This window comes from Anarrhichthys ocellatus, unplaced genomic scaffold (assembly GCF_004355925.1).
Source record: "Anarrhichthys ocellatus isolate YVR2014 unplaced genomic scaffold, GSC_Weel_1.0 scaffold17, whole genome shotgun sequence".
In the NCBI taxonomy this organism is placed as follows: Eukaryota; Metazoa; Chordata; class Actinopteri; order Perciformes; family Anarhichadidae; genus Anarrhichthys; species Anarrhichthys ocellatus.
Window position 1 is genome coordinate 1503833 of NW_022280047.1, and position 14330 is coordinate 1518162.

The 14330-nt window shown below is 42.4% G+C and overlaps 1 protein-coding gene across 4 annotated transcripts in view; it reads right to left on the reverse strand.

Moving 5' to 3' along the window:
• Positions 1–9120, reverse strand: part of rassf2b (Ras association domain family member 2b) — a 21668-nt gene extending 12548 nt beyond the window's left edge. The window contains exons 1-7 of one of the 4 annotated variants that reach the window (XM_031856823.1): positions 8107–9120; positions 4763–4804; positions 3143–3216; positions 2256–2331; positions 1901–2052; positions 893–1011; positions 156–298 (exon numbers count right to left, since the gene is read on the reverse strand). In XM_031856823.1, the coding sequence (XP_031712683.1) occupies positions 156–298; positions 893–1011; positions 1901–2052; positions 2256–2331; positions 3143–3195 (543 nt within the window). In that variant the 5' untranslated portion in view covers positions 3196–3216; positions 4763–4804; positions 8107–9120. The other 3 variants (XM_031856826.1, XM_031856825.1, XM_031856824.1) reach the window with 3 other exon arrangements.
• Positions 9121–14330: the final 5210 nt, after the last annotated feature.

Consider the following 14330-nt stretch of genomic DNA (forward strand, 5'->3'; position numbering starts at 1 on the left):
ATATATAGATATATAGATAGATAGATAGATAGATAGATAGATAGATAGATAGATAGATAGATAGATAGATAGAGATACACACACAGCATTGCTGCCTCATCTAGCACGTGTTTAAACGTAGCACACAATACTTTTTTCTGACTTTCAGACTTCACCTTGTGGTTGTAGAAGTGTCCGTTGATGGAGAAGCGATGGCGTCTGATCTTCCTCTGGTCGCTGGGTGAGCGCCGCTGGCCCCGTCTCAAGACGCCGGCATCGCTCTTCGTCCTGAACAGCTGAGCGGAGCTATCGCTGTCCTCTGTCCAATCAGTCATAACATCAGCTATTATTCAGTGTTATTTAGACTCATCTTTAAATGAAGTTGTGGTGGAAGTAGTGATACCACAGTGAAGGAACACTGTGGCAAATAAAAGTCTGGCAGTTAAAGTTTTATTTGAGTGAAAGTACGTAAGTATTCCCATCAAAAAAAACCTTAGTACCAAAAGTAAAAGCAGGACGGTCATTTTCAGAATATGTACTTTTAAAAGTGGGGCAAAAGGAGTATATCTAACATTCAGGTAAAAACAGGATGAAGCAAATATGAGAGACAGATGTGATGCTCTCTTCTTATCTCACTGATGTCAGACGCAAATGCTCTGGACCAACTAAAGATAAGGCTTTAATTCCTTTCCACCTTACACTGATGTCATGTTTACACAAAGCAGCTGAGGGTTAATTAGAGATTTGGTCCACAGTGTTGTTTTTAAACCTAAAGTTAATTTGATTTTAACACAACGTTTCTTTTTATGTCTTGGGAGCTGATGAGCCAACACAAGTAAAAGAAGTGAAAAGGTATTACTTAATGACTCAGCGGTTTCGGTGTTGGTATTGATGAATGCATGTCGTGACTCACCTTCTTCTGTCTGTTCTTCCATCACATCCGAGTCCTCTGGTTGGCTGTCAGGTGGCGTCACTTCCACTGTGGGCGGGCTCTGCTGTGTCGTCTGTTGACCATCTGTGCTGTTGGGGGAACTTTAAAAAAAAAAAAAAAGAGAGACGAAGAGACTGTAAAGATACAACCAAAATACTTTCTGCATTCAAACTGTTATTCTGGCGATAGATACATATTTTACTTTGTTTTAGACAGACGTTACAGTGGAGTCATAATGTCAACAGCGTAAGACTTAAACTCTGGAGTAACAACATCTCCATAAAAACACTGACACACTGTTATTATTATAGACCTCGTTAAGCAGCAGACGTTTGTTAACCACTTAAACACCACGTCGGTCAGTTTCAGCTTGTGACAGCTGTTCCTCTTTATTGATGCAGTTTTTCATGATATGTGAAAGTATATTCCTTGAATATGTAAAGTAATGTTGCTTTATTTTCGGACTGAAGCATCAGCAACACCAGCAGGAATAATTTAGCCTCTTTGGGAGCTCTGTGTTTGAGAGGTTGTCTGTATTTCAAAACTCGCAGTATCAAAACCTGATAGCAGGAACTTTTTTGTTGCTGCAAACAACCTGAGAAAATGCAACTTCACAGCTGTGGTTTGTAAGGTGATTTAGATACTTCAAAGTTAACGTCCTTTTTCATGAAGTGTTGATGTTATTTTGTCCCTACATGTCTGTGAGGTCTGTTTTTATAGAACAAGAATACTGATGAATGAATACAGAAAGGGGCTTCAAGCCTATCGACGCTAATTGATCTGTGGTAGCTTGGGGCAAAATCCAAAATGGAGGCAGCAGTGTTAAAAGGTTCCCCTTTGTCTCTGGACTGTTGCCAATAGGATTTAGCAAACTGTGAAATCAATTATCTAATTCAACCTCGACATAATCCATATCTGACCCCTGCTGACCCGCTGGGCATCACCATTTCCGGTCATCGAGGCGTAACTGGATCCGTCCGGACCTCTTACCCTTGACTGTCCAGATTGCAACCCGAGTGCCAGGACGTGGAGGAGGGGGGCGGGCGGATCCGCTCGTGGTCATCCTGCATCTGAAGCCTGATTGGCCGCCGCAGGCCCCAAAAGATATTCAGCAAGCCCTCGACAATCAGCTCCCCCTCTTCCTGTTGGGAGAGAGGAGCCGTGGTCAATACACACACACCCAATGGGCTGTTATTACCCTTCTGGGATACAGCGCACAGGACTCATTAAATTACAATTGACAGAGTAAATTGGTGACAGGAAGGCAGACAGACGGTAGTGAAAGTGCTTCTGTTGAACACACACACACACACACACACACACACACACACACACACACACACACCTCTCTGTGTCTGAGCTGTAGGTTCTGTCCTTCATAGTAGAGGTTGTACATCTTCAGATGTGAGAGGACTGTTGCCCTGGAGACAGAGAGGAGGAAATGCTGATTTCACGTATTTGTAGCCCACTTATGTAAATATATGTGTGTGTGTGTATCATGTGAACTACATTCTACAAAGCATCAGATGTGGGTTGATTGATGTCATGCTGTCAAGGCAGCCTTTGAAATAAAAAATAAATCTTCTTTTAGAGACTAGAAATGTGCTAGAAAAAGGCGACAGTGTGAAAGAAATGAAAGAATCCCGATTTGTCTGGCTGTCTGACGGTAACATGCTGAGTTGGCTTTTTAATGAGGAGGTTTTCAGACAGAGAACACAGTATCTTCACAACAGGACTGTCGAGTAAATTACATCTTTTGAAATATTCTCTTTTGGTGATCATCTTGGTTGTTTTATAGCGAGCTGTAGTACTCACATATACTCAAGTCAAGTACTGACATACTACATCCTTAAAGGTCCTCTACGAGGTATTCAGAGCGTAACTACTGACTCCACGCGGCTCTCAACATGGCGACGGCTCACAGCTAACGTCGGTAACCGCGCTAACGGTGCGAATTACGGCAAAAGTGCTGACAGAGCCAACAGTGCTGACGTGAGGGGGAACCGGAGGACGGGCGTTGTGGTTGTGCGAAGACGGCTGGGGGCGTTATCAGCAGTAACCGTATATTAATGCTCTGAATATTGTACGAGAAGCTTTAAATAGATCAATAAATGCTTGTATGCCTCATAAAAGGTCAGCAGTGAAGTAAAGTACGCACACGTTTGCAGATAGACGATAAAAGTTAATACAGGGTAAGAAGACAGTTATATGCAGATGGTTTTGAATCCTTACTTCCTGATGAACTTGTTCTCTCCAATCTGAACCCTGTACTCTGGATCATCCATTCTCAGTCAGCATGAGAAGAGCTGGGACACAAACAAGCAACACAGAGAGTTAACACAGTTTCTCCCTCTGTCTCATGACTCCTCATGACCGGCCGGCTGGAGAGGAGGAGGTGAGGAGAGGGACTGCAGGAAGGAGGAAGTAAAGCTCCACACAGTAAACAACGATCACAGATCATATCTAGTTTCCTTTCAATGCTTTTTTTTTAGTTCAAGAGACAGATCAACTCATAGTGAACAGTTAAACCAACGCTACGCAGTCACAACATCTGGTGTGTGATGGAGGAGAACAGCTGCTCTCTTGCTCCTCTTTCCTACAGTAAATCTTCTCTTTCCTGTCACCCCTTTGACTCTCTCTCCTCACGTCTGTGTCTCTCCGCACACATGCAGCTGTTTAAAAAAATGGCACCTTCGCTCTTTTCTGAACGTTGGTGTATTTGTCCTTGTGCATCAGTGGAGGACGCAGGACAGAAGCCCCCCCCCCCCGACAAGGACATGAACAGGTGGAGGACACATGTGCCACCCTCACAGCCTAATCCTTACAGCTGCTTAAACATTCATCTGTGAGCACACTATCATATGTGTTTATCTACCCATCATAGATGTGTCTATACACACAGTACATGTAGTCTGTCTGTCCTTTAAATCAAATACACTGGATGTAGAGGTGAAGACGTGCTTCATAGCTTATCCAGGAGGATTTAACAACAATTCTATAAACTTATGTCCTGGAATTGATCTTGTTTTCTCACTTTCTCTGTATTTCACACATTAAATAAAGACTGTTTTAAAGGATGTGTTGGCAACTTTAGCTCCTAAACAACACATAATTTATATTTCTTGTGGACCATCTTTGAAGGTAGCCTCTGCATTATTTTGAATGTCAGTGCGTCATGTCTGTCCACCACTTTGGTCCAGACTGAAATATGTAACAGAAATATTGAATGGATTGCCATGAAATGACATGGTCATGGTCCCCATAAGATGAATCCTACTGACTTTCATCAGTTGCTAACATGTGGTTGACATTTTTAGATTTGAGTGAAATATCTCAACAACTACTTGATGGATAGTTGTGGAATTGTGTGCAGATACTCATGGTGTTAATGAGTTTGCTGATCCTGACTTTTGATGTAAATATTTCACTTGTCACTTATCATGACATTCATGGTCTCCTGACAATATATCCGAATCAATTTTGTGATCTCCAGACTTCAGAGGTCCTCTAGGGGCGTCATCAGATCAACACCCATCCGGTGCTTTGTTGGGTTTATGACCAGATACCTGCAAATACTAACTACAATCCAATCAGCCTCAGCTGCATTTTGTGCTTAATGCTAATCAGCGAATGTTAGCATGTTAGCAGGATGAAGCTCTGTGTGCCGCGTATTCCACCACAGAGAACATCCAGTCTGCATTCATTTCTCAATGTTGTATTATTGTTGGAGCAGAGCACATTCAGCACCTCTGTAACATAACTCACAAAAGTATTAATACTTAAAGTCAGAGGGACATACCTGCCAAATAAACGTGGTATAAATGTCAGTTACAAGAGTACAAAAGATCATACCGTAGTGAAGACTGTGTGATGTTGTTGAGTCACGAGAGACAGCTGCAGAAGAGGAGGGAGAGAGAGAAAGGTTAAGAGAGGTAGACTCTGTATGTATCCTCAGGTATTAGCAGTTTTGTCACTCAGGTGTCGGTATCAAACGCCTTTTCTTGTGAGTCTGACAGCGAACAGACGAGGAAGAATCGGGGGCGTTTAAAAGGAAGTGCTCCCCTTCCGTTGAATCACTTCCTCCTTTGCTCAGTCAGTCACACAGGAAACTGACACTGGCCCTGACACGGCCCTAAACTTCCTCAATTCAAGCAGCGCGACTGTACTAACATGCACATGCACGCGCACACACACACACACACACACACACACACACACACACACACACACACAGTAATGTAGCAGCTTTAAACACACAGTGCTGATAAATAAACCGAGCCTGTCAATCACTGATATGAATGTGTTCAGCTGTTGTGGGCGAATTAAATATTAAACACCAATCAGCCCAGCCCCATCAATATTTCAGCGGCTGTATTAGCCCTGTCAAGCGCTCGAAAAGAGCAAGCGTTCAGCTGCACAATGGAGACCATTAGTCTTTAATACGGCGGCCATGGTCACTGGCTGGTGATGCCGGCGGTCGCAGACGGACATGTGGCCGACTGTCAAACCGACACAATGTCGTAATCGTGTCTCACAAGACCAACGGGAATTTTAAGTCAACCACCTCGACAACTGATAACGAAATCGACCGCTTCCTGACGTTAACCGCAGGACATGAAGATCAAATCTGACATTTAACCTTTAAAGCTGCTGCTGGAGTATCAATGGCTGTTGTACTAAATGTGAACCCTGTTCACTGTTTGCTGTTGGGGAAAGTTTGCAGAAAAAACAAGGCTTGATGACTGATGAGTGTGTGTTTTTGACGTTGTTCCGAGGGGATTTGAAAGGTTTTCTTCAGCTCATGATCTCAGTTTTCTCTGACTAGTCTTGAAATGTTTCAAGACTGGTGCCAATACGATACCAAAATATTTGTTCCTTAGCAACGTCTCAAATGTTAGATGTACAAACACAAGCAGCTGGTCAAAATATCATCAGGAACTCTCTGATGAAAGAATAAGCAAAAGAGACCATGAATCTGAGCAAACACTCGATGCCAAAACAAAAGAAGTATTGAGGTTGAAAATGACAAGAACTTCAGAGATACTGCTGTCATGAGCCACACGGCCTCCTATGCCACCCCCCTTTACCAAACACCTCCACCGTGACCTTTTGTACACCATGTTCAGCGTCTCCTCCAGAATCGAGCCTGTAGAATCGTTATAATTACCTTGACATTTCACCAAAACGGTTCCAAACCAGTGATAGCCATTTGTCCACCTCGTCTGTGTGCAAATTATTTCCGTGACATTTAGACTGCAGAAAGAGCTGCCGTCTCTCTTTGTTTTGAAGTCAACAGCAGCATCTGAATGCAGTGAGACTGACCCCGTCCTGTCTCCGATCAGGGAGCTCTTCTGCTCATAATGTAGACCTCATTGTCTCATTACAACATCAGCCAATACTCAGCCTCCGTCTTCCCCTCTGCCTCATTCGCCTTCATCTGCTCAGTTTTTTGTTTTTTTCATAACACAGTAGCTCCATTTATTCAAATTTTTTCTGATTAGGGAATTCTTTCCTCTCTGCTGTCTGGACTGTTTTTACCATTTAGCTTTCTCCTTCGTGATTCCCTTGTGAAAGACTAGAAACCATCCACCATGCTATTAAAACTCATGACCACAACTTCCTGACTCCCCCCCCCCCCCCCCCCCCCCCCTCTCTCTTTCATTGACACACATGCACGCTTGTTTTCTGCCCTCTTGCCCTGTTGTCTCTGAACCTCCTCTGTCAAAGTCTTTGGCTGAAATGGACGATGAATAGCTCCAAACCTCCTCCCGTCTGCTTTCAATCCCAGCACCACCTCCCCTTCCCCTGCCTCCACATTAATACAGCTCTGCCTCACTATTGTCACCATTGTCATAGCAACACCGAAAACATCTAAGCTCCCAGAAACCAAAAATAGTGTGTGTGTGTGTGTGTCTCCTGCTCCTCATTAGGCATACAGTACTGGGGTTGTCAGAAAAAAACAACATGTTGCAAGAATCTAAATATGGCGTCCAGATTCTTCAGATCAAGCAGAAACTATTCCGTGCCTCTTTGTTGACTGTGGAGCTGCAGAGATTAGTCGATCCACGACAAATACATCAGCAACTATTATGATAATCGATTACTCATCATTCCTGTCATTTTGCCAATAACCAGAAAGGCTAAATATGCACTGGTGTAAGCTAATTAAAGATGAATCATTTTCCAGTTGTCTTAGTCTTCTATAATGGTGAACTGAATGCATTCGTGCTTTGAGCAGGTCGGTCAGACTCAACACAACGTTCACAGAGCTCACCATGGGCTCTTCTGTGCTACTGATTGCAGCTCGTGTTGACCTAATACTTCATAAAAGATGAAGAGTTCACTCAGTGGATAGTTCATCAGACCCACAAACCTAAAACTAATGCAGTCTGGTATGAAGATCCTACACATAATAATCAGTTTAAGAAGTGTTGATTCCACTTTGTCAACATGTTGAAAGGAGCGGTTTAATTGTATCGTTTTTAATAAATGGTCCACCCTAATGCAGGTAGATAGAAACTACCATACAGGTGAATTAACACGTCTCTTAAACAGCATCAATACAAACTGAGCATAAGCTTCATGATAGTAGGATACATTCTACCTTCTTCCAACTAAATCCAAGCTTTCCTGGAGGGCTGTTGAAGTATTATTAATATAGCAAAGTGTACAAAATAAACTGGCAGCTGAACGTACATTTAAAAGACAGAAAACTCACTTCATGTATAGCCAGCCGTATGTGTGTGGAGAGGAATCTCAACTAACTATTGCTTGTTATGTAACCTTTTATACTAACACGCAGCTGTGCACACACTCCCTGCTAGAGAACAAACGTGGATAAATTGGGCATGTGTTATCATTTTCTGCTCAACATTTAGGCTCCAGTGTTACACGGAGCATGCCCATTACCGCTGCATGTGATTTAAATACAACACACACGGCTCCTATTCGAGATTTTCTGTCCATAAATGCGTCGCCCGTGCTTTTATACAATAAATAAATGTCGCTGTTGTGCATTCAATGTTGTCTAAACGTGTCTACGTATTCTTTAGCAGGCTAACGTTACAAACAATCACGCTATCAAACTACACGCAGTCCACGTCCAACGTGAACCCGCAGACAGCATCACGAGCAGCCCGCTACAGCGACGCTTCTGTCTGATTCCTGCCGACTTTTGGACATCTATCTCGGCTCACCAAACCCGGCGGAAGCAGGCTCTCCGGTTGTCCTCGTCCACCGACTCCTTCTCCCGTCTTTCCTCTTCTTGCCCGTGACGGCTGAACTATCCGTTAACGGTAAACTCCTCGGTCAACTCGCTCGCCCTCCTGCCGCTGGAAACAATCGCTGGGGCGCGTGCATCCAGGAGGAGGAGAGCGCGAGAGGTCCATCTGCTGTGGCGGAGCTCGCGGAACGGAGACGTCTGGGGGCCCCGACGGGAGCCAATCAGAAGGCGAGCCTCACGCCCCTTTGTTCGCGCTGTGTGCAGAGATGAATGAAAACACCGAAACAATAGGAGAGCCGAGCATGCGCACACCATCTCACTAATATTCATTGGAAAGAAACCATAATTTACTTAACTTATAAATGTAAATAACACAACTGGTTTTTAAACCAATTTCAAACTCTGTCGACCAATTGGAAAACGATAAATAAATGGTGAGTATTAAGATAGTAACTACATTTTTGTTATTTGCAGTATTTTTCACCCAAAAATTACAAATATTTGCTTGATATGATGCATCTCAAATGTGCATTTTTTTTTTCGACCAAACAAGCAATTTGAGGACATACATTTGGGCTCTAGGGAGTTTTAAGAGGCGATTTTCACTACTTTATTCTTTTATAGAGAAATTATTAATTGATCATGTATATACTCTTTAGTTGCAGCCCTCATATTTAACTAATGTAACACTGAACTTTTATATTCAGCCGAAACCGTATAGCATTCAAGTCTTCACTAAAATCGCTCTCTCACAATTAATACATTTCTTAAAATTAGGTTTTACTTCAAGAGAAGGGCTCAAAATTTGGTAAAAAACAACAACCTTACTGCATCAGTTGATATCATCAGTAGTGCACATTGTCAAACAAAATTTGACTTAATTTAACTACATTACACAAGGAAGCGGGGGAAGTTTCTGCTTGGGTGGCTCACTGGCTTAAGCGGGTTGTCTGATAACCGCAGGGTCAACGGTTTGATCCTCGACTGGGACGTGCCACGTGTCGTAGTGTCCCTGAGCAAGACACTGAACTCCCAGCTCCACAGCGCCCATCATTGGCAGCCCACTGCTCCCTATATATAGGGATGGGTCAAATGCAGAGGTCAAATTTCGTGTATATGACAATAAAAAGGGATTCTATTCTTTGCCTGGATTATAATCCATTTTTAGCTGCATGATAAATCTGTGCCTGTAATCTAATAATTTATAGTAATTTTAATATAACTTTGATAGTTTTCATATTAGGGTACTTGCTTGGTATTTGATGGCAACATTAAAAAACATTTACAGCCATTTATCTAAAAATACTAGTTTGTAACCTGTGACCGTCTAAATATTTCAGTTTTATTACCAATAAAGACAAAAGACTGCGTTCATTCAGTAACATCTTATTAAATAGCTTTAGGAACAAAGATTAAAACATTTTGTAGCTACAAATTGGTTTACACAATTTGTCTTCCAGAAGGTTTAGCAAACTTTACTCCATTAAATATACATTTATTTTGGTCCGTTTTGTTTTTACATCTATTTAAAGTTGCTCAGCTTGTTCTTTTAATGTGTTAACATGGACATGAAAGCAATGTTGGAGTAAAAAAAAATACAATATGAAAAAGGTCCAAACAAAAACACACAAAAGGATTCCACCAAACCACAGATTCATAAAGGATCAAAATGTATTTACTTTTAAATAAAAAAGTACAACAGAATGATGCGATTTCCAGCATGATTTATGATTAAAAGTTATAATTTGTTTCTTACAAATATTTGCTTGAAAAAAAACCAACATAAAAATGTATATATATATAAAAACAAAACAAAAAAAACATTGAAAAAGATAAAACAATAGTATATTCTTCAGGTAGCACCCCCTTCAAAATAACTGAAAGGGATTGATGTCTTTGTTCACACACCTCGTGGCCACCTTCTTAAGAGCTGTTGCTCGTATGTAAATCAGGGAAGAGAGTCTGTGCTTGTGAAGTCGTGTTTACTGTAACAACTATGTCCCAAAGACAAATGCATGTTTATAGAATCCTAACATCTCAAACCAAGAGGAGGCTGCCTGTAGGTGCAAAGACGTCCCCCCACGTTCGGTGATAAGGCAGATTCACTCAGCTCACGATGACCAACGTGATCTTAATAAGGTGGCCAGCCGGTGTCTTCTTCTGCATCCAGAAACGTCGACAGTTAAGATTTTCTGGGGAGGAAACCATGTACACGAAACACGAGAGGACACCAATATGTTTTCGCCGCAGGACCGAGGGGTTCAACAGTGTGTGGAGAGAGGGAGAGAGAGAGAGAGGATGTGACGGGAGACGCAAGTGCTGGTTGCATGAATGTCCTACACAGACCACGAGGTCACACGATGTGTGCATGATTATTGTGTCGTTCTAATAAAGAATTCACTACGAGACGCCAAAAAAACCCTCTCAAAGGACCTCGATTCACTCTCCTCTCTACGAGAAGGTGTCGGAGGAGGCCACTGCTCTGACCTGATCTTCACCTGCTCCTGGAGCGAGGTCAGGCAGCGTGGGCGAGGATGTCACAAAAAAAAAATAAAAACATCAGCTGGTGTGCCAATGACTAATGCTAATTATACTGACCACCCAGTAACACTGCTCGTTATCTACAAGCCGTCCAGCTGGTGACGTTAAGAGTTTGTGCAGATGTCAGCGGACCGAGCCTCTTTCGTCTTCAGCACCGCGTGATTCGGATTACAGATGGATCAAATAGTTCAAACATTTCCACAGACCCTTCATCAATTTCTACCGTTGAAAAAACATTTTGTCTTACTATATTACATGCTGCATTTTGACAGGTAGGACTACAAATTAAGGCTCTGTAGCATTTAGACAGGGCCACACATTTTTACAGCTGTGATTCTGTAACACTACAGAATCAACAGGAAAAAAAAAGGATCTGTGCCTCCATTTTGGTAACATCCAAATAAAGCATGTGGTGTACACCGGTCCCTGCCAGTGCGAACATCCGGCACAGTAGGAGAGAGTCTGTGGAAATACAAGATTTTAACTTTACTCCTGTCCGAGGGTCAAACACTTAAATCATCCCGAGCAGACAGTAGACATCTGTTGCATCATTCAATCCTCCGTCGGGTAAAAAAAAAAAAGAAGAAAAGGTTGTTGTGGTGACGTACAGAGTGCTGAGGTCATATATGGGGCTATAGCCGACCACGGCGTCACAGATGAAGGCCCAAAAACGTCCAATCACAACCAGCCACTTGTCCTCGAGTCTTCAAACAAGACAACGTTCTTACTTGATAGATTATAGATCCGACACATGTTAGGTTCTTGGCACCATTACATGTGCAAACAGTACTTGTAGCAAAAAGGCCCTGATTATGAACTTTGACAAAACTATTCAGTTCCCAACGTAGTTTTTTCAGTGTTTTTCTCTTGTTTCTAAAAACAACATGACATAAATGGAATGACACAGAAGCAGCTCACATGAGAAACCGTCTCTAGAAGAAGCTGCTGTTTCCAGGTGAGTTTCTAAAAGCACCGACTGTAGCTTAGCGTGGTCCTTCATCTTTACACGGCATGAAGGAGTAAACTAATAAATATACTTTCAACATTGTGCAAGAGACACATAGACCTGCAAGCAATCACTAATCGTCTAGTCATAAATAAATAAATAGGTTTAACAAAAGATTAAAAATCGAGGGAATTTGGGATGAGATGTCAAACTTATTCTTTTAAGTTTCTTAATAGCGACAAATGCCAATGCTTTTAGTTTGTGGTAACAGATCAATAAGAGATTTAAATAAAGAACTTTTTAGCATTTTGATTTAGTTAAAATCTCAGCTGGCTAAATATTTCGTAGTTTTCATTTAGCTAATACTTTTCTCATTGTGCAATTTTATCTAGACATTTACCAAGATTATAATGTTGCAAACTTATTTCCATGGTGTGTTTTTATGTATTTATTTAATATAGCTGTTTTCTAATTGAAAAAACCAGAGGCACACATTGTGGTCAAATTAGAGACTCACTCTTCAGGGTCACGCCTGTGTTTGTAAGTCACAGGCTGCTGATGCTCCCAGACTGCTAAATGTGCCGCCTGAACTACAACAGACACAGAGAGTAACAAACACCAGCAGCTATTTAAAGTGGGATAAGAGTTGAGGGGGGGGGGGTTGAATGGGTGGCCGAGAATGGGAGGAGGAGGAATGTAAACGAATCAATCAACATCGTTAATTAAAGAGAAAATTGCTCATGACATCTGCATCGCTTGTAAGTCCATAAGAATAAAATGACTACATTTAAATACTCCACGTCCAGACAAAAACCCACCACCTTTACGTCTTAGTACAGTTATGTAGGAGCCAACTGAACGCACTGATAGAGTGGGTTTGGATAGTGGCAGAGGCGTTTCATTGATGTGTGAGTCCCACAATAACACATTACTGCTGAAAGCAGAGCACAAGCAACACCAGTGAGAGGAGATCCACACAGAGGATCAGAGCCTCTCTGACGACGACGATGACACACGTCTCAGTTACTGTGCGCCACTGCTGTCATCAAAGCGTCTAACCAAACTGGGAGGAGTGTGTGTCTGTCTGTCTGTCCGTCCGTGCTCCGATTTTCTCAACAACCGTTCATCCGATCAACTTCACACTTGGTGGGTGCTTTGCTTTGCTGAAGAGCCGAGGGAGCGCAGTGTTCGAGCGCGAGCTCTTAAGACACATTCATTAGTAGGGTGTTATGTACATAGTGTAGTGCATTGAGAGGGGGCCCCTATTAACTGTTACACCGCCGAACGGCATGCTGGGTACAGTTTGCTGGATTCCGAATCTTATACTTTTTCTTTTTACTTTTAGTACATGCTGCAGCTGCCCTTTAAAAGTGCGTACTGTTGCATGCAGTATGCATTCAATTTGGGACGCACTACTTCGTCATGACATTGCACTTTGACCCTCTTGCTCATGCATCTGCTGCATAGAGGATTGTGGGTCAGAATAGCCAGAAAAGCATGCTGGCTTGCATACATATGTATTTAATAATATACTTGTTTTAATATACTCTTCTGATTCTGATACTGCAAAATGAGACCGGATGCAGTCAGACATCCTGGTACTTCTAGCATACTGCATTTGAGATATTATGTATTGGGACATACTAAATCTTTTTCTGGCTTACTAAATAGTGTGGTGGTATTGGAACACACGGTAACCGTTATACCGCCGAACGGCATGCTGGGTACACCTTGCTATGGAAGCACAGTGTTGAGTGTGAAGTTGTTTGGATGAGCGGTTCTCCAGAAAGCTTCAAGCAGCAAAAACGGAGGCTGAGCAGCCGAACTGTTTTTCATTAAATGCTTGTTTTGCTTTGCAAGTGCCCTTGTGTGTTGGAAGAGAATGTAAAATAAGCAAATCAAGGTAATCAAATAAAAATAAATACCGATTTAGTTCCATTCGATGGACAAATGGGACAACGGTGTGTCCAGGAAAAAGTCTCGTTGGTAACCGATGCATAATACGACACGTTAAAGAGCTGTAAACCGGTTCGTTACACTGAAGATCTTTGAGAAGAGGGAAGAGAAACTGGGTTTAGCGTGAGATGAGCGAGTGTGATGTGCTGCTAAACGCGTATCAGAGGAGGTTTCACTGAAGGAATGGGGGCGCGAGCTTCAGAGTGACATTCTGCTTTTGAACTCAGGAGGCAGATAGTGCAAAAAATATATATATATTTAAATTTCACAATCATTTTGCACGACTAAGGGGGGCCCTGACCAACCACTTCCCTCAATCTGCATGACCCCCGACGTGCATTGTGGTGCTCAAGCTAGTTCTGGTGAGGCTGTTGGTGTGTGTGCGTCTCCAATGTGGCTGCATAACCAGTCGAGAGGCGAACGCTCCGCAAAACACATTTTTGCATAATCCTCGACTGATATAATCACATTTACTTTGAATAGAGAATATCTTTTATAAAAATTGGGCAGTATACGTTAGCAAGTTATCATCAAACATTCAGCTTCGATTGTTTGAAGTCCATCCGTCTCCTTCTAGATTAAAGTGCACATAGATTAATGCACACACCCGTTATTCTCTTGCTGAATACACACATGCACACACACACCAACTAACCTCCACATGGTGACGTCTTTTATAGCATGCTGTGACTTGCTATAACATGCTTAAAATAGCATAGTGGGAATGCTGACGGGGGGGGGGGGGGGGGGGGGGG